The 19,517-nt window shown below is 45.5% G+C and overlaps 2 protein-coding genes across 7 annotated transcripts in view; both read right to left on the bottom strand.

Annotated features, from left to right (window-relative positions):
• Positions 1–19,517, bottom strand: part of MDGA2 (MAM domain containing glycosylphosphatidylinositol anchor 2) — a 276,490-nt gene that overhangs the window by 77,080 nt on the left and 179,893 nt on the right. For all 3 annotated transcript variants that reach the window (XR_011903636.1, XR_011903637.1, XM_072336911.1), the window contains exon 8: positions 6,182–6,475. Coding sequence is in view for 1 of the 3 variants with exons in the window: in XM_072336911.1 (XP_072193012.1) it covers positions 6,182–6,475 (294 nt within the window). In the remaining 2 variants the exon portion in view is untranslated. The remainder of the gene's footprint in view (positions 1–6,181; positions 6,476–19,517) is intronic.
• Positions 1–19,517, bottom strand: part of CDKN3 (cyclin dependent kinase inhibitor 3) — a 482,527-nt gene that overhangs the window by 383,538 nt on the left and 79,472 nt on the right. The window lies entirely within an intron of this gene.

Raw genomic sequence — 19,517 nt, 5'->3', positions numbered from 1 at the left:
ACTGTTAAAGCCAAAAACACTCCAAAGTTGAGACAGAGGACAGTTATTTACTGAGCAAAAGAGACAATCACGTAATCAAACACTCGATATATTAATTGTGGAGACACTCTCTCTTTCATCATATTACAACATGGCTTCTTCAAAACAGGACCTGGCCAGCTTTTCCCCCTCTTGTTACCTTACGATCAGGTCTCTGCATGGCGAGCACCTACAGCAGGAACCACCACCTGCCTCATTGAGCACACTGCCTATTAGGCAGCACCTGCCCTGCCTTTTCTGCAGCACAGCTGGGAAAGGAGCTTCCAATTTGTGTGTCCTCATAGGAGTTGTGAAAGCAATGCCCTACAAACCACAGCAGTGAGGGCAGTGCTGTAGCAATGCTGTGCAGTGGGAGGGAGCATCACTTTGAACCCAAAGCTTTTCACCCTCACCCTGAAGAAGCCTGGCACGTGAATCAGCTGCTGGATACCTTGAGCACCCCAGGCCTGTGGTAGGTTCTGGGTTATCTGCTGCTATATTCCCCCTTTGGAATTACTAAGAAAAAAAGATACATCTCAGGAAGTTCTCTCAGCAACTACACTTTTAATATCTAATAAGAAGAAATTCAAGTGATCTCATCTGCAATTATAATTTCCATGTTGCCAGTTTCTGCATATTCATTACCACTCCAGGTCACTAGACATGCATTGCCTTTGACCTTGCAAAATGTCAGAAAGTTCCCAGTATTTTATTTTGCTGATCAAGCCATCCATTATTTCCATACATCTTCCTTCCCTTTGCTACGTTCAGAAAATTACATACAAAGCCCTCATTGCTCATGTACTATACTGAAAAGGTTCTCTATCTAAACCTGCATGGTGAAGCAAAAGACCAAAGCCTGGTCTGGTGGTTGGCAACCCTGCACACAGCAGGGGGTTGAAACTGGATGAACATTGTGGTCCTTTTCAACCCAGGTCATCCTATGACTCTATGGAAATCTACCCACAGGACAGTGTTAGCAGTGCCATTTGTTACTGTAAGGGAGGGAATCTTGAGGCTCAAACAGGCACCATGCACTCGCCTCCAACACAGCATGCCAGGATGGAGACAGACACTTGTTATTACAGCTAATAAAGGCCAATGGCAGCAACATGTATTTTGAAGTTTTCAAGTCATTTAGGTCAGTTATTAATTCCCACACTCAAAAACAAAACTCAGAAGGGCACAGTTATAGAGTAGTAGTGAAGTCCAATTGTAGCTCTCCTTTTGTATGACCTCTCTCCATCAAAACCAAACCCCACCTATGGAGAACAGTGACTAACCAGTGACCTACAAAGGAGGTACTTCAGAAAGTAATAAACCAAACAGTCTGGGGATGTATTGGATTACATAAAACTTGCTCTGAATATTAATCAGCTTCTCCTACGAAAATGAACACTTATTACATAAGTAAAATATATATATATATATATGTTAATAGCATCAATCTAAAACATAAGATTCAGATTTCCTTTATCATTTCAACATGCATAAACACAGGAGTCAATGGTTAACTAACAATAGAGACGTCTTCCCCACTCAGCTGCTCTTTTCCCTACAAGATTCCCACACCAACCCTTTTATAATACTCTGCCATAGTTCAGATTTCTTAGGCCTATTTAAAAATCCAGTGGGTTTCACCTGACTTTGAGAAGCACCACGACTCAGAGCCCACAGGGCCTCCTGCAGGCAGCGGTCTTTGGTTTCTCATCATTCCTTTCCTAGCTCTCTATTTCTCTCCACGAGACTTCAGCTTGTTATTTGTAGTGCAGTTTAAGATGGAGAACGCTTCGTTATCACGTATTATTATTTTTTGCATGACAACTTTTGCTCTGTTAATATAAGATATATTTACATGTAACTATTTCATCAGGCACATATTTGGACAGCCACAGATATGGCAAATTCTGAGCTGCCAAATGGCTCCTAAAGCAGAAGAGATTATTACGTTCCCCAACTTCACCTGCAAATGACACCCACAGTCACAACAACGAGGACCCGATTCTGAGCTGTCTCCCGCTGATGTAAAACCAGAACAACTAATTTACGCCCCACTGATTCACTCCGGCTTTGGAATGATGCACCTGAGATCATAATTCAGCCTCATATTTCTTGCTAATTAGCTCTGTTCCAGTTCAGATTTAATTCCTGAAGGACGTTCCCTTTCAGCATGACTTCATTCGTTGTTTACAATTTATTACTGAGTAGGACTGACATACATAGACCAGAACCCACATTGAAAGGAAAATTCAGAGCACCACAGCATGGCTGGGTGCCCTGCCAGCCAGGTTACCATGAAATATGTTTGATGTTTTAAGAAGCTTTACAAGTACTTGGAGACCAATGCATTTGGAAAACAGTTTATATTATAAACAATATTTTATACAGCGCCAAAGTAGAACCACAATATATGAAACACGAGCCCAAGATGCAGCAGTGTCCACTGTGACAAATGATTGTGTCCTTCCTGCTATCATCACTTGATAAGGTACATGATGTAAACATTTGATTATATTGTACTCGATGGCATTTTTATTTCCAGAGCCTTTTCTTCCAGCAACAGAAAATGGTGCATTTAAATTATGGCTGGACAGCACCCTGTCTGCCAACAGCGGGTGTTCATTTGTTTTATTTACCTGAATTTGCACACCAGATGAGGGTCAGTGCTGTGGGCAGCAATTCCTGCTCGTGTTTCTCCTGGGAGCAGCTTCTTTCAGGATCACCTGTTGGGAGCAGCCCTCCCATGCAGCTCTTGGTGCACCGAGGGGCTCCACCTGGAGCACTCCCAGTCCCACAGCACCAAACCACACCTGGGAGACGCCTTCGTTAGATGATGGCACTGCTGCTTGGCAAGGCTCGTTTGGCATGGGTAGCCCAGTCCATTTGATACACTGCTCGTGTCATTTAAACCTGCCTAAATGTGGCAGGAAGATGCAGAAGAACAGCAAGAAATGAGCACAAGCACTTTACATTACAGACTCATTCACAGAATCATTCAGGTTGGAAAAGATCTCTGAGGTCCCCAAGCCAAATCTCAGCCCACTCCACCATGTCTATTGCCCACATCCCTCAGTACCACATCTCCATGTCTCTCAGACACCTCCAGGACTGGCACTCCACCACCTCCTGGGCAACCGAGCCACTGCATCACCACTCTTCTGGAAAAGAAATGCTTCCTAATACTCAACCCGAACAACTTATGGCCATTACCTCTCATTCTATCACTACTTCTTCCCCCAGAGGTCTTCTTAGCCCTTTTTGCTGCTGGTGCAGTATTTCCATGTTTCTAACCAATCCCTTGGAGAAGCAACACCATCAGGACTCACCAAATCTATCAAACACTGAAGATCAAACTCAGTGAACCCCACAGCTTGAGGTCAATGCCAACATAGCCCAGAGAATGCAGCACGGGACGGCAATAACAGCAATAACCAATAGTGTAACATATAGCAACAACCAAAGGAGAGATATTTATTGATCAAATCAGGTGTTTCACACCTTTCTTTATTGCAGCATCCTCAAAATCTCACCTCTACGGTAGGAAAATGTTATTTCTGTTTCATAGGTAGAGAAGTTGGGATACAGGATTAAGACATAGGAAAACCATCCCGGACTCTTTCCTTGGGACAGCCTCTCTGCCTCCTGCAGGTGTTTCACCCCCCAAAGCCACGCACGGAACACCAGTATCTTACAGCTGGATCATTCAGATTCTCAGTTACATTCCTCTCACGAGCCTATTCCATTGGTCCTCTAAACGAGTATCTTCATGTCTGTATTCTACCATTTAACAACCACTCTGTGACAAAGAGCACGTGGCTTCTGAAGTGTGCTGCAAAGCACAGCGAGCACAGCCTACATCAACACCTTGTCCAACTCTTGAGAGTAGGGCTGTATGCAGTTTGGTACCACACACCCATGCACCATATATGAACCAAAAGCGATGAGCTAATACATAAACAAGTGCTTCAATAAATATCTTTCCCTTTTGTAACTGATAGGAGGACATAAATTAAATACTATAAAATGACTGAAAAGAACTGGGGTTTATGACAACTGAATAAACACTGCACTGGGTGCGGAAACAAGACTGGAGTCAATGTGGGCACACACACTTTCCTCCCACAAGAAAAATAATCAAAGCGTTACAGAGCATCTGCTTTGTCCATTCAGCTCCAAATTGTCACTCACTGGGATCTGAATAAAGCACGTAGGAATCTAAATCAGGACAGATTAAAGAAAACGCTTCTGTAAACGCCTGTTATATTCCTGTTCATTACAGCCATTTCCAAGTTGTCTCTCTCATCTCCATCAGAATACATGAATTGCATCTAATGTGGTGCTAAAAATACATAAGAAAGAGCTTTCTCCTCCGTAAAATGCAGTAAAATAACAGCAATGCAAGCACCAGACATGCCAGGTAATGGATGCTGTTGGAAGCCAGCAGGGGTCCCCCCACTGGGTACACCAAGAATTGGCTCAGTGCAATGTTCCCCACAACCCACAGTCACCCGTCCCTTCCTCTCATGTGAAATGCATGACTGCCTCCCTGCTGCAGCACCCGCTTATAGGAGCAGAAACCAGGATAAATAACTGGATAAACAGAAGAGTGTCTATGAATTTCCGTGACTTGAAATGGTCTTTATGTTTTGGGTGATCCTGTGTGAAGCAAGGAGTTGGGACTCCAAGATCCTTATGGGCCCCTTCCAACCTGGGATGCTCTGTGATTCCATGACATCAAGTCTTCCAAAGCAAAACACGGGACACATCACAGCTGTCAAACAGAGGCGTGTCAAGAGTCTGAATACTTGTTCTTCAGTTTCCCCCACTGAATTGAGCTTCTGAGGATTCCAAGGTGAAAACCATATCCTATTCTCTGCTCCTTTCATGTATTACTCGTTCCACCTTTTCTTTCTGTTTACTTTCTGTTAATCACCTTTTTTTTATGTGGCTAGAATCAAACAGCTCTAATGACCGCTTGTTTCAGGAGATGTGAAAGAGAAACTGCATGTCATCAGCAGCAGCCCTGGTGATAATAACTGCAAAAGCAATCATGGGAAAAACCATCTCGGTAATAATGAGAAGAGTAAAAATTATTGTGTCACCAAGGGCTCCCTAGCTGCCACAGCTCTGGATTAAGGCATAGTGGCTGGAGGCCACACATATATATATGTGCCTACGTATATTGCCTATCTCATCAGTGAAGGTCTCAAATGAGGTCGGTTGGGCTGAGCACAGAACGTTGTTAGGAAGAGAATGTGCCCTTACACTGGGGCATCTGAAACTGGAACAAATGTGGGCTGCTCAGGTCACCTCATAAGCAGGTGAAAACAAACACCACAATTCAACAAATGGAAGTAAGTAAACATCTTTATCAGACACGCAGCCATAAAGAGCAGCTCCTTGTTCCCCACAAGCATCACCAAACCAGACTTCTGGTTTTCCAGTAATAAACACTAAGTGTTGCCAAACTTACTGATTTCTCCTTCTGTTTCCCCCCCATTCCTGATGCTGACTGTGAGAAGTAGGTTGTGTTTTTGCAGCAGAACAGCTCTAACACTAAGGAACAGAGTTTTGCTATCTCTTATATTGGAGAGGGGGTATTCAGCGGAGGGGATCTCAGTGATAAGCTGTGCCATTTCTCCCTTGCCATAAGGGGGTGTGCACCCATTATTGCAATAATGAACAGACCTGATGCTTCACAAGAGATCTTTGCCTGGTGAGAAGTTATTGATTGGGAGCATTTCTCACATGGCAGTTCACTTTCAGTGTCAGAAGAGGCCATAGAGACCAGCACAAAGAGCTGAGAAGGAGCAGCCCTTGCTCTCATTTTTTCTTTCTTGCTTTACAGTCTCAACAAATGAGACCAGTATCAGATCTGAATGATAGAAATATGCCCTCCTACCTCGTATACTTGTTTTTGTGTCAAGAAATTTAGAGCTAAGAGTTGGGAAAACAATCGTGGCTCTGCGCTTCTTTTTTAATCACAGATGGGACTTCCATGCCATTTTTATTTCTATGTTTACGTTGAAACCATAAATTCAAGGAGCTGCAGAGCCAAACAACGCAGCACCCAAAACGGAACAACTGTTAAGACTTTTTTTTTCTGCTGCTTATTTAAGGGAGAAATAAAACCACAATAAAAAGAAACTAAGGATCTACTCACACTGTACGATGAGCTGCACCAGAGCTTCTCTGGGTTTCACATTGAACCCGTTGTACTGGCTGGTCTGGCACCTGTAGGTGCCCGTCATCTCCCTGGACACGTTCACTATCCTCAGGATGCCATCGTAGCTCTCCATCTGCATCGTGCCATCTGGCATCGCGACCTCCTTGTCGGCGCGGGACCACAGGATGATGGGCTTGGGCTTCCCCGTCACCTGGCACTGCAGCTCGATCGTGTCTCCTTCCCGTGTGACCAGGGGGGACTTTTCTTGAGGAACAGTCAGATTGGGTGGGACTTCAAAGGAGAAGAAGAGTTTGACAATTAGCGGTACAGAAACATTAACTGGCTTTCTTGCTTATGCTGTTCCAATTACACATCAAGAAATAACGTATACACACAGAGCAATACATAGTGATTGCATGTATCAGGAATCTGTGAGACACTGCTGTACTTACAAGGCAAAGGGCTCAGCTACTTGAGATGGTTAAAAGAAGAATTAACAGCCCCAGCCAAGGAACTTGCTCATCACCCCGCAGACACCCAATGTGCCAAAATGCCATACTGGCGTCTATCAGCACATTGGGACCAACTGTTGCAGCTGGCTCTTTATCATCATGAATCACAGCTTTCCTTTGTATGGCTATTTGCAATTAAAGCTATTTTTTCTATCAGACTAGCTGCTGATTTTATCCATCTCCAAAAGGCCACGCCAAGGAAGGACAGGGCCAGTCAGAAAGCAGCTCAGAACTGACAGCCTGGAAGCAAAACATGGTTGGTGTGTTCATAGCACAGGAGACTCATTCAAGCTCACTTTTTCAGGTATATTTACCTTAACAAGTATGGCAAGAATAGGTAAAGAACTGCAGCCAACAGAATGAAGGTAACCCTGTGGGCAGGAATGCTTGGCACAGCTGTGCTTATCCCTCCTGCTCTCTGTAGCCTTGCAAGTACATGACGACCTCATTGCAGAATCACACAACTGAAGGGGGTGGAAGGGACCTCAAGAGACAACTGAGCCCAACCCCCAATTGCCACCATCTGAATTACAATCATAGACTAACCCAAGCTGGGAGGCATCCTTAAGGATCACTGAGTCCAACTCCTAGCAATGCTTATCTCAGCAGAGACGCTGCAGGGTCCTTGGTCAGAAAACCATGTGCCACCACTTGCAAAGCCATCAGAGTTCATGATGTGCCATGCAGCCCACCGAGCACCCATGGCCATCCTCCTGGTGGAGGCAGCCCTTCTGCCGTTGTGGCTGCATTTGATAATTACAAACCACTGCAAGCCCTGCAGGCCTGATGAAAACAGTTTTGCCACATCCAATTATCGTCACTATCTCATCATACCTGTATCAGTTTTACATCCAATTTCCTACTTCTTTCTTAGCACAAGGCAAATAAAAGCACCATCTCTGGAGTCACTCATCATCTCTAGGCCACACACCTCGCCTTTGGCTCTGAAGTCGTTAGGATGGGGCGACCTGGGCTGCAATGTGGTGCATGAAGATATGAAAAGCCTGATTTAAAAACCCAGTTTCCCCTCGTGCCTTATTAAACGTAGGCTGTACTTGCAGGTCTTCAGCTGTGAAATAAAGAGTTACAGAGCGCCTTGTTTAACACCAGTCAATTACAGACCTGCCCTGCACAACAGCATCTGAATGCCAGCACTGATAAAATGCACCTCCAATAATTTCATTTCTGCCCCTACGTCTTTCCTGGGCTATCAAATTTTTGCTGTTCATTTCTTATCCAGATAGGTTTCCAGGGACAACATTTTTGGAACATAACCTGGGGAGCCACAAGAGGAGCACAGCATCCATGGGACACATCAACCCATTTTCTTTTTGAGAAAGGCCTGGGGGCAGCATCCCTTTGTTCCGGGAGCTTTGGCCTCTGCACAAATGCCAACAATGCTGTGTTTGAGAGGGACCTGTGCAAGGAAGGACTGCAGTGTCAGCTGCACAGTGCCGTGCAGAGACGGCTTCAGAATGCTGCCATGACGGGAGAGTTCACCATCCCCTGGGGCAGGGAGATCGACTGCTTGGTCACCATCAATCTCTGATGTTCAAACAGCCTCTTGTGTCCTTTTAGGAACGCTGAATGCCATCCTATTTTACCAGAACCTCTATCAGCTGGACTAGGCATATGAGTTCAGAGGAAACCTTCCATGCTTTGTTCCCTCCATTTTAGTTCTTTGGAAGGAATAGGAACACAACAAACCACCTCTCTGCTGCACTATGATTTTGGCGTTGGGTTTTATCCCTGCAGGCAGCTCTGCAACGCACAGCTCTCTGCTCACTCTTCCCTCTGTGGAATGAGGGAGAGAATCAGAACAAAGGTGGAACTTGTGAGTCAAGAAAAGCCAGTTTAGTAGGACAGAAAATGGAGGAATGATGAGTGAAGAATCATCCAAGGTGTCCAGGATAAGGGTAGAGCTGCCTGGAATGTGGTTGCAGCGTTGCTTTGTGGCTGTGGGACTGTACCCATGGGTGAGTTCTGTGGGTGCCCTCTTCCCCACAGGGTTGTATCTCCAAGTCACTACATGGTACATCGATGTGCTTATTGAATCTTCAGTCATGAAGGGGGGTTGGTGTATTTTCCATTACCAAATCCATCTGTATATTTTCACAAACATGCAGCTATTTAATTACCTCTGATATCTTTATTGTGCTGTCAAATTTGGCTTGAATTATCTGCAGTCCAAAAGCTGCAAGGGTGCAGTTCTGTCCCACCAATGGACATGCACAAGCAGCATGATGACACTGGAGTTGTTTCCACAAGCAATACAGCTAAGGAAAAGCCTTAACAGAAACTTAAATCAATGCAGTACCCACAGACAGAAGGAATGGAGAATTAAAAACAAACAAACAAAGGTGAGAGCTACAGGCTTGAGGAGAAAATAATCATTGGACATTTTGTTCCCTACCCACAATGCAGGACCGAGGAGCAGGGGGCAGGCAGCTGAGCAGGGGTGCCCAAGCAAGGTGTGGGAGCAGAGGTGCAGGAGAAAGGATGTGTGAGCAAGGGCATGGCTGCAGGTTGAGGTGCTCCCAGGTGAGCATGGCTGAGCAAAGTACCCCGAGCTGTGCCATGTGCCACCAGCTGTGCCAGGTGCTGCCAGCTGTGCCAGGTGCCACCAGCTCTGCAGCTGCAACCGGTTGTGCCAGGAGCTGCCAGCTGTGTTGGGTGCCACCAGCTGTGCCAGCCTTCGCCTCCCAGCAGGTGCTGCTGTGGCACAAGCAGAGTCTGGAAGGGACTCATCCCTCTGCTGAGGCATCTGCACGTCTCTTGCAGCACCAGCTAGAGTCTGCTGCAAATAAAGGTCAATTCTGTTCCTGCTTGCGAAGAATAATAAATTGGCTATACGCTATACCTGAAACAACAAGCATCACCTTATTTATGCTACAGTTGGCTTGAAAAATAAGGGACTACTTTTAGTGCTTAAACCTCTTTCTCAAAGCAGAGTGTTATCACTCAAGAAACGAAAGTGTTAGTTACGCTGAAGTAGCACCTAGTTTAAAAACACATACTGTTATCCTTTGGAACTGGCAGGGGCTCACACATCTGAGAGCTGCTGCTGATTTATGACCACTCCTGGCTTTTAAATAAAACAGTCTCGGACAACATTTGCCTCCAAAAGCCACCAACTCACCAAAGGTCAGATGGCAGAAGGTATCACTGTGGTTTTTTCTACAGGAGAAGGCGCACGGGACCAAAATAGATTGCTCAAAAGCAAAGCCAAGATGCATATGCTTTATTACGTTTATGCACCGAGTCTTCTGCGTAAAAATAAACTACTAATAGTCTAGTCTAGATCTTGGAAATCCTGGTGAGTCATAGAGTCACAAAATCACAGAGGCACAGAATGGCCTGGGTTGGAAGGGACCTCAAGGATCATGAAGCTCCAACCCCCACCACAGGCAGGGCCACCAACCTCCACATTGAATACCAGCCCAGGCTGCCCAGGGCCCCATCCAACCTGGCCTTGAACACCTCCACTTACTGTATCTACTTTAAACCTTCAGATAGCTTAATTAACTGCCCTGTGATTGCACAAAGGAAGGAGGGCAGATGCAAAAACCTCCTCACACAGACATTATTTGACTTGGCACAAGACAAGTGACATGAGAAGGTCTTAGAAGTGTTGGCCCAAAGACAGGCTTGGGGAAGGACAGATCCTCACTGTGTGTTCCACTGGGGATCACAAAGGGCACAGAGAATGGATGTGGAGCTGACTGTCAGTTTTGGGCTTGGTGCCTCCAAAGGACAGTGAAGCCATGACTGCCAGCATAAACAGTGACAAAGAGGTGGTGGCATGGAGGGTGACCAGGCTGATTGAAATGAACTAATGGTAATAGCTAGTAATTGCAAGATAAAGGGAAGCAGAGCATGTTTGAGCTGCATATCAAGAAATACTGGAAAAAAGTACTGGAGGTGGCTCAGAAATAGACTGAGGAGAGATTATCACATCGTTTTGAGTAATTTGAATTTCCAGTCATTTGAGTTTTAACCAGCCTGGATAGCCACGACTGAAGAACATACACTGTACTGGCTAGAAGCAGAAGTGAGATTATTTGCCTATCTTCCTTCTCTAATATTTATAAATCTGAAGGTCTGAATCTCTTAATACTCATAATCCTCAACAAGACACGTCCACTTCAGTCCCTGTTCATGATTCGTCCACTGTGTGACTGAGGTGGGGGTTGCAAGATGGTTAAGAAGGGCAAAGTGAGCTTTAGAATTGGAAGCCAAGCTAGAGTACAAGATGCATTAGAGATCATTTAGCCTTTGCAGGGCAGTAAGGGAAAGTTATTAAGGCCCTCAAGACATCTTTGTAGACGGAGAGTAAAACTGTTCAGTCTGCCCTTAAAGTGCCATTTCTTTAAGAAGTGTGAAAACCCAGAAATTCCAGAATCAACACTCAGCTCAACACATTTCCACTACCTTAAAACACCACCTTAGTCTGCAGTCAGATTCTGAAGAGGCCTATTTTAAACCCAGGATATACAAAGCCAGCAGCAAATGAACCAAATTAGCTCCCGGCAATCTCACAGGAGTCATGCTGAGGAGCTCCATGGGCCATATGCAAAGCATGTTGCCAAGCTGGGCACCAAAGCCCTCTAGAGAAGAGCAAAGAGATTTGGCCCTGCATGCTGCTGAGGAAGGAGCGTGTGCTTGGGCTGCTGGTGGGGCTGAAGGCATGGGGATGCCAACAAAGGCAGGCAGGCTGCAGGAGCACACGGCCAGCCCTGCTGCAAGTGATGTGATGGGAAGGGACGGCAGTTCCCAGTGATAAAATTAACAAGAAAAATCTCTGCGCATTAAGTGCTCTAAAGTAGAGCTATAAAAGAAAAGCTTTTTTAACAGAATATGGCATTTATCTGTCCCTTCTGCTCACCTATTCCCTTCAAAGATAAACTCTGAAGATAATGGCCCACGGAAAAATCATCAGTTTGCTGCTGTAATGAAAAGTCTGCCTATTTTCTGGTAGTACCCCTGAAGTGTCTCAGGGCTGCCCACAAACGATCACTCTGGACAGTGCTTAAGGTTTACAAACATTTTTATTAGATCGCTAATTATCTCAGAAAGCGTTTTTTTCATTATGCTAAGAGGCTGTGCTGTGATTTTAATAAACATTTAGAACTAAAAGGAAGTTCTCTTTTATGTATCATCAAAGGATGAGAAAGGTGACCAGAGGACACATACTTCACAAACAGATCGAGGCCACATGTTCTAATACATCAGTCCAGACATTTAATTAATTCACTATTTAATAGCTGATTAGTTTAACAGGGAAGCCCTCCCATCACACTGCAGGGTAGATATGTGGCCTCACAGAAGCTTTCAGGTTGGAAATGACCTCCAAGATCCCCAAGCCCAACCTCAACCACCCTCACCATGCCCACTGCCCATGACCCTCAGTGCCACATATCCAATGGCTCTGGAGATGACGTGTTTACCACATGGAGTATCTACTTATATCCACTCTGGGTAGGGCTGAAACTGTAGAAGCAGCTCTCAGTTAAAGAAAGGTCACCGCTACCTGCCGCCCGGAGCATCAGCCTCTTCACCCAGCCCTTCTGACAGCAATTCAGGGCAGTGCATCCAGAGAGAGCAGTTAAAATAACCTCCATGAAAGCACCACTCATTTCAGTGCACAATGCAGCCTCCAGGGAGAAGATGAGAAGAAAATAAGCCAGAAGTGACAGATGTTACATCTCCTGCAGTACTGATACTGATTTTAGGCAGACAGGGACAGAGTAAGAGCCCACACTGAGCACAGCAGAACATACGTGACCTAAAGCCTTACTTTTCCTTCTTTGAATACGATATTTAGGCAGAGAAAATGATCACAAAGAAAGACAAACACACTCCTTGGATCCACCTCTTCTTGGGTTACCTTGAGCCCATTTTGCTGTTGGTTTGGTGTTGTTTTTTTTTTGCTGTATTAACTTCTCTTGCCCTCAGATCCCTCGCAACACACACACACACACACAGAAAAGCCATCTTGTCATTCAGCATTTGCCCGGGGTTGGTTTTATAGCTGGCAGGGCTTTTAGAGGACAAAGACGCAAGCTTTGAGTCTCTATTTCCCACTATTCAGTGACCTACTTACAGAGCTGTAGTGGGGAGGCTGCAAGGGGATTACTTCGGGTCCATTTAGACAAGGTACTCAGACTCCTTTCCTGCTGAAAGTACAAAACGTCAAGGGAGAAAACATTCCTGCTGGAGTGTGACACTGAGCACGGCAGCAGGCCGGCACACCATCCCTGGGTGTCTCTGTCCTGCTTGCTATTGCATCAGGAACGGGGAGCAATCCTAGAGCCTATAAAGCAGCACCCAGCACAGTATTTCGTGCCTCCAACGCCAGCTCTGGCATTTGGTAAAACACGTTTGCATTCAGGCCTTATGTTCACAATTACCACAGCACTAATGATTCTTGATGAATCAGTAATGACCTTCAAATGTGTGCTGAAACTATTTCAGCTTCCACTTAATCAGGTAATGAAGTCACACAAATAGGAGGAATTTCTTTTAGAGGTGCTAAACTAAGCCAATTCCAAGCGCTAGGCTTTTCTTCCCACTCTGATTTTCCTGAGTATTGCAGGACAGCGTCTGTAAGGGCTGATATAATCCATCACCACCTATGGGAACTCTAATGGGGTTACAGGTACAGCCATCTACTGGGCGCTTCCAATCCAGCCTATCAGTGGCCCCAATGAATCCCCAGCAAGTACAGATAATGGGCACTTTCTGCCAGGTAGAAATGCATCATTGCACAGACATCAATGTCTACTTCACCCTAGCAAGCAGGCAACACAGTTTGCATACCATTGCTATCCATCATAGAATCACAGAATGGCTTTGGGTTGGAAGGGACCTCAAGGATTATCAAGCTCCAACCCCCATCATGGAAACTTGGCACTAACTCTATAACTAACAGTCCTCTCTTTACAACTCAGTTCTTTACCTGTTAGTGAGATGTGCATTAATAGGGTCCCTGCACTACTCCAGGACAGACACTGTGAAGTTAATTTCAAGTGCACAAAAAAAGATCATTTCGGGATTTCTCAAGCAATAACAATGAATACTTCTCAATGATAATTGCACAGTTCCATAAAAAGAAGCAAGATGTTCAAAACAAGAACAAAACTAAACGGGATGTTTTTTTCCTCCTGTCTTGCAAGGTTTATATATATGTATGTGTTATGTTTCGGGATGGAGATACTACATCAGCACTGACTGCCTGTTCACTTACATGCATGCAAAATTTGGCTTTGCATCAGTGACCACAATTCTTTGCATCTCATTTTTACAACTCGAGTTATAGTTCATCCTACCTCTCCAACCTCGACTTCAGTTATCTACAAACAAGCTACAAAACCTGCTGTCAAGATTTTGCTGAACCCAAGGCAAACAGCTTCTCCTTCCTTCCTTTGCCCACAGACCCAGGTTTCCATCCCAGCAAGCAGCCGGGTTGAGCCAGGCACAATTTGCTCCCTGACCATCACAGGGACTGAGGTGGGGCTGGGCAGCCTCGACTTCCCCACATCTCCTTCTTGCCTTTTGTCATGGTTTTGCAACTTTGTAATTTTGCTATCAGTATTCCACATCATAACATCATGTTAAGCATAGATAATTTTGACGAATCTGCTGCTCACAGAAAGAAGACTACATGTCCCAGGGAGCACCACGGTCAGTCATATGACCAGGACTATATAATCTCACTTCAGTGCTGGACTCGCTCTCTTGGATCCTGCCAGCCAGGGGGAGAGCCGTGTGGGAGCGTTCCAGCCGTTTCGCCTAGAGTTACAGTAGGCCTCTCGGTTTCGGGACTCACTCTCTCTTATTTTACTTTGATTCGTTAGCCTTAATTCCAATTATATTGTATTATATTGTGCTATTCTGTATTTCGATATAGTATTTAGTAAAATAGTGTGCCTCCTTAGATCGCTGCCGCTGTATTTATTTTCTCTTTCCCTGTTTTCTTTTCCTTCTGGGCCAGCGGCCTGCGGGCCGACTGCCCCCCTGTCTTGGGTGCAGGTAGATTTTAGGCTAACCCACGACAGGATTTTGGTGGAGAATGCGGGCAAGTTGCCGTTTTTTTTTTTTTTTTTTTTTCTGCTGTTCTTTTAGCTTCTTACAGAACTGCAGAGTTTTTACAGAGTTTTTTTTCTCGTTAAGGAGCTATCTAAGTTTACGTTTCTGCACCTGGGAGCTTGACCTTGAAAGTCTGGGCGGACCGCCAATACCCAGGAATATTTTGTAAACTTTGAAATCCAGGCAGACTGCCAACAGCCCGGTATATTTTGTAAACTTGAGCTCTACTTTTTTTTTTTTTCCCCGCTGTTGAAGAAAATAGATAAATAAATAAATAAAAATGTGGCCTCTAATTGAATTATTTTGCAAAGCATTGCATGCTATTGGTTCTTCCTTCGTAATGATCCAAACCTATTGGGCCATAATTAAGCTCGCCACTTTTATCTATGGGGCTATAGGCATATACAATCGATTGAAAACATTTATGGAAATGCTTACCTGGTACCTGCATACAGCTCCAGAAGCTCCAGAAGGAGCAACTAATATTACAGAAATGGTGGTTTTCGAGCATGCTCCTCGTTCCTTTTTTGAATCTTTTATGCAGTTTTGGAAAGCCCAGTTGACCACACTGTCAATCGTGTCAATCTCCCTGAACTTGCTGTTGATTATTTTACTTATCAGTTTCTGGATTTATTACATTCTGAGGAAGTCTTCCCCAGAACCAGAGAATACTGAATGGCAGGGAGTGTGGAGAGGTTTTGGAGAGATTTTTAAGGGAAAGACATCTTCAGTGTCATGGAGCTTTACTCCTGAACACTTGAAGAATCCCGAAAGTTTGATTGCATATTTGAGACAGGAATGTTGTGGCTCAGACAGATCTCAGGAGGCACAAATGTTTTGGGGCCTGGCTAAAGCTTATCAGGCCTTATTCAATACCATTCCGAAGAGTCTCAGAGCTGAGAGAGAGAATCTCAAAGCTGAGAGAGAGAATCTCAAAACTGAGAGAGAGAGTCTCAGAGCTGAAAAGGCAGAGAGGGAAAAAGTTTTGGAAGCTGAGAGAGAGAGTCTCAGAGCTGAAAAGGCAGAGAGGGAAAAAGTTTTGGAAGCTGAGAGAGAGAGTCTTAATGCTGAGAAAGAGAGTCTCCTAGCTGAGAAAAAGAGTCTCCTAGCAGAAAGAAAAAGCCTCCTACAACAACGAGACGCACTCCAGTATGTGGGAGAGGCTCTCGAAGATGAGAACGGCTCCCTGCAATCCAAACTTGACGCCCTCCAGTCTGAGCACAACGCCCTCCAGTCCGAGCGTAATACTCTCCGATCTGAGCGGGACACTCTCCGGTCCGAGTACAACGCCCTCCAGTCCAAACTCAACACTCTCCAGTCCGAGCGCGACACTCTTCAGTCCGAGCACGACACTCTCCAGCCCAAGCGCGACATTTTCCGGTCTGAGTATAACGCCCTCCAGTCTGAGCACAACGCCCTCCAGTCCGAGCGTAATACTCTCCGATCTGAGCGAGACGCCCTCCGGTCCGAATATGACGCCCTCCAGTCTGAGTACAACGCCCTCCATTCCAAGTGTAACGCTCTCCAATCCGAGCGAGACGCCCTCCAGTCTGAGCACAACATCCTCCAGTTCGAGCGTAACACCCTCCGATCTGAGAGAGACACCCTCCGGTTCGAGCGCGACAACCTCCAGACTGAGTACGGTGCCATCCTGTTCGACCGTAACTCTCTCCGGAATCACATAGGTGCCCTCCAGTCCATGTATGATACCCTCCAGTCTGAGAGGGACATCCTCGAATCTGAACTGAACGCCCTCAGAGGCGGACTACAAGCTAATTTGGAGGGCATTAAAATCAGCCAACCTGATCAACCACAGGGGGCACCAGATTCAGTGTTGGTTGCCCCTGTAAGAGGACGAAAAACGAAACGAGTTTCAACTCAGTTAGAAGAACCAGAGGAGGTAGAAGAGCAGAGGGTGATAGAAGAGCAGGAGGAGGCAGAAGACAAGAGAAGAGAAAGGGAGGGTGAACTGGAGGAAATAGAGGAAATAGAAGAGGAGGAGCCAAAAATTAGATTTTCTATGCGAGAATTTGTTGGCCCCAAGACTTCAAATGGGGGGTCCTCATCAATACAGTTGCCGCCATCAACACCAAGGACTCCTGGAAGAGCAAAAGGTGAGGAAAAAATCACAACTCTTACTGATCGATCTTTAAAACTGAGTGAAATTAGGGATATAAGAAAGGACTATGCACGCCACCCAAAAGAATCTATAGCCGCTTGGTTACTTCGATGTTGGGACAATGGGGCCAACAGTGTGTGCCTCGATGGCAATGAAGCTCGCCAACTGGGTAGCATTTCCAGGGACTCACGTGTGGATAGAGGTATTGGCACATGCCAAGATGAGTCCTACACCCTCTGGACAAGGATGCTGTTAGCAGTAAAAGAAAGATTTCCCCTTAAACAGGACCTGACACCTGAGGAAAAGAAATGGACTGATATAGAGACTGGTATTCGATATTTGAGAGAACGTGCTGTGGTGGAAATGCTATACAGCCCTAACTTCAGACATGATGATCCCAACCAATTACATGATCCTGAGACAGTCCGTGTTTCACGCCTTATGTGGCGTGCATTTACAAGGACTGCACCAAGAGAGCATGCTAGTGCACTAGCAATAATATATGGCACAGGGGCAAGGGAACCCCTTGTGAGTGAACTGATTGATAAAATTCATGGAATTGAGTTATTTATAAATAGTGTAGAAGTTTGCATCTCAGCCGTAATTAAAAGGTTAGATAAAGTGGAAAACACAATTAAAAGGTTAGATAAGATGGAAAACACACAGAATGATATTATAGATATATTGACTACCATGCCTGATGTTGATGGATCCGTGGTGGTACCAGATGATGGGGACCAGGATTCCCACAATGGCCTATCGGGAAAACTAAACAAAGCAAGATCCTCCCATCCTGTACCATTGAAGATCTCAACCATAAAAAAGAGACGTCTTCATGTTGGAGCAAATGACAACAGTAAGGTCATACGTTTTGCCTTGTTGTTTTTCCTGCGTAGTCATGGGGAGGATATAAAGAAGTGGAGTAATTCATCCACTTCTGCACTCCAGGCACGAGTGAAAGAATTACAACGCAAATCAATCATCAAGGCGAACCCCTCCAAAAGGGGGAAGGCTCCAGTTGCCGCAAGCTACCGAGGTAACCAATAGAGGGGCCCTGCCCCCAGCCAGGGGGGGGAAAGGGACAATAGAGTATACTGGACTGTGTGGATTAGGTGGCCTGGCACATCTCAACCACAGAAATATAAGGCCCTGGTGGACACTGGTGCACAGTGCACCCTAATGCCCTCCAGTCACCAAGGGACACAATCAATAAATATCCATGGAGTGACTGGGGGTTCCCAAGAATTGACTATATTGGAGGCCGAAATAAGCCTCACTGGTAAAGACTGGCAGAAACATCCTATAGTGACTGGTCCAGAGGCTCCATGTATATTAGGTATCGATTACCTCAGGATGGGATATTTTAAGGATCCCAAGGGGTATCGATGGGCCTTTGGAATAGCTGCTGTTAACACAAATGGTGTTAAGCAGCTGTCAGTTTTACCTGATCTGTCAGATGATCCTTCTGCTGTGGGGTTGCTCCAGGTAAAAGATCAAGAGGTACCAATTGCCACCAAAGTGGTGCACAGACGGCAGTACCGCACCAATAGGGACTCATTGCTTCCCATTCACGAGTTGATTCGTCAACTAGAAAATCAAGGAGTGATTAGCAAAACTCACTCGCCTTTTAACAGTCCCATATGGCCAGTGCGTAAAGCCAGTGGAGAATGGAGGCTGACGGTGGATTACCGAGGTCTGAATGAAGTCACACCACCATTGAGTGCTGCTGTACCAGACATGCTAGAACTCCAGTATGAACTGGAGTCAAAAGAAGCCAAGTGGTATGCCACCATTGACATTGCTAATGCCTTCTTTTCCATCCCAGTGGCTGCAGAATGTAGGCCACAGTTTGCTTTTACCTGGAGAGGTGTTCAGTACACCTGGAACCGTCTACCCCAGGGGTGGAAACACAGCCCAACCATTTGCCATGGGTTGATCCAAGCTGTTTTGGAGCAGGGTAATGCTCCTGAGCACTTGCAGTATATTGATGATATTGTCGTGTGGGGTGATACAGCAGCGGAAGTTTTCAAGAAAGGAAAGCAAATAATCCAAATTCTTTTGCAAGCTGGTTTTGCTATTAAGCGCAGCAAAGTGAAGGGACCTGCCCAAGAAATTCAATTCTTAGGTATAAAATGGCAAGATGGGCGTCGTCACATCCCAGCAGATGTGATTGACAAAATCATTGCTATGTCTCCACCCACCAACAAGACAGAGACCCAATCTTTCTTGGGAGTAGTGGGTTTTTGGAGAATGCATGTCCCAAACTACAGCCACATTGTGAGCCCCCTCTATCAGGTGACACGGAAGAAGAATAATTTCTCATGGGGTCCTGAACAGCAGCAAGCTTTCGAGCAGATAAAGCAAGAGATAGCCCGTGCCGTGGCCTTGGGGCCAGTACGGACGGGACAGGATGTAAAGAACATCCTCTACACTGCTGCTGGAGAAAAAGGTCCCACTTGGAGTTTGTGGCAGAGAGCCTCAGGAGAGACCCGAGGCCGACCCCTAGGATTTTGGAGTCGAGCCTATAAGGGATCTGAAGAGCGCTACACTCCAACTGAGAAGGAGATCTTAGCCGTGTATGAGGGGGTTCGGGCTGCTTCTGAAGTAGTTGGTA

This window comes from Excalfactoria chinensis, chromosome 5 (assembly GCF_039878825.1).
Source record: "Excalfactoria chinensis isolate bCotChi1 chromosome 5, bCotChi1.hap2, whole genome shotgun sequence".
Taxonomy (NCBI): Eukaryota; Metazoa; Chordata; class Aves; order Galliformes; family Phasianidae; genus Excalfactoria; species Excalfactoria chinensis.
Note: the sequence above shows the minus strand (reverse complement) of the source record. Positions and strands in the feature narration are given on the sequence as shown.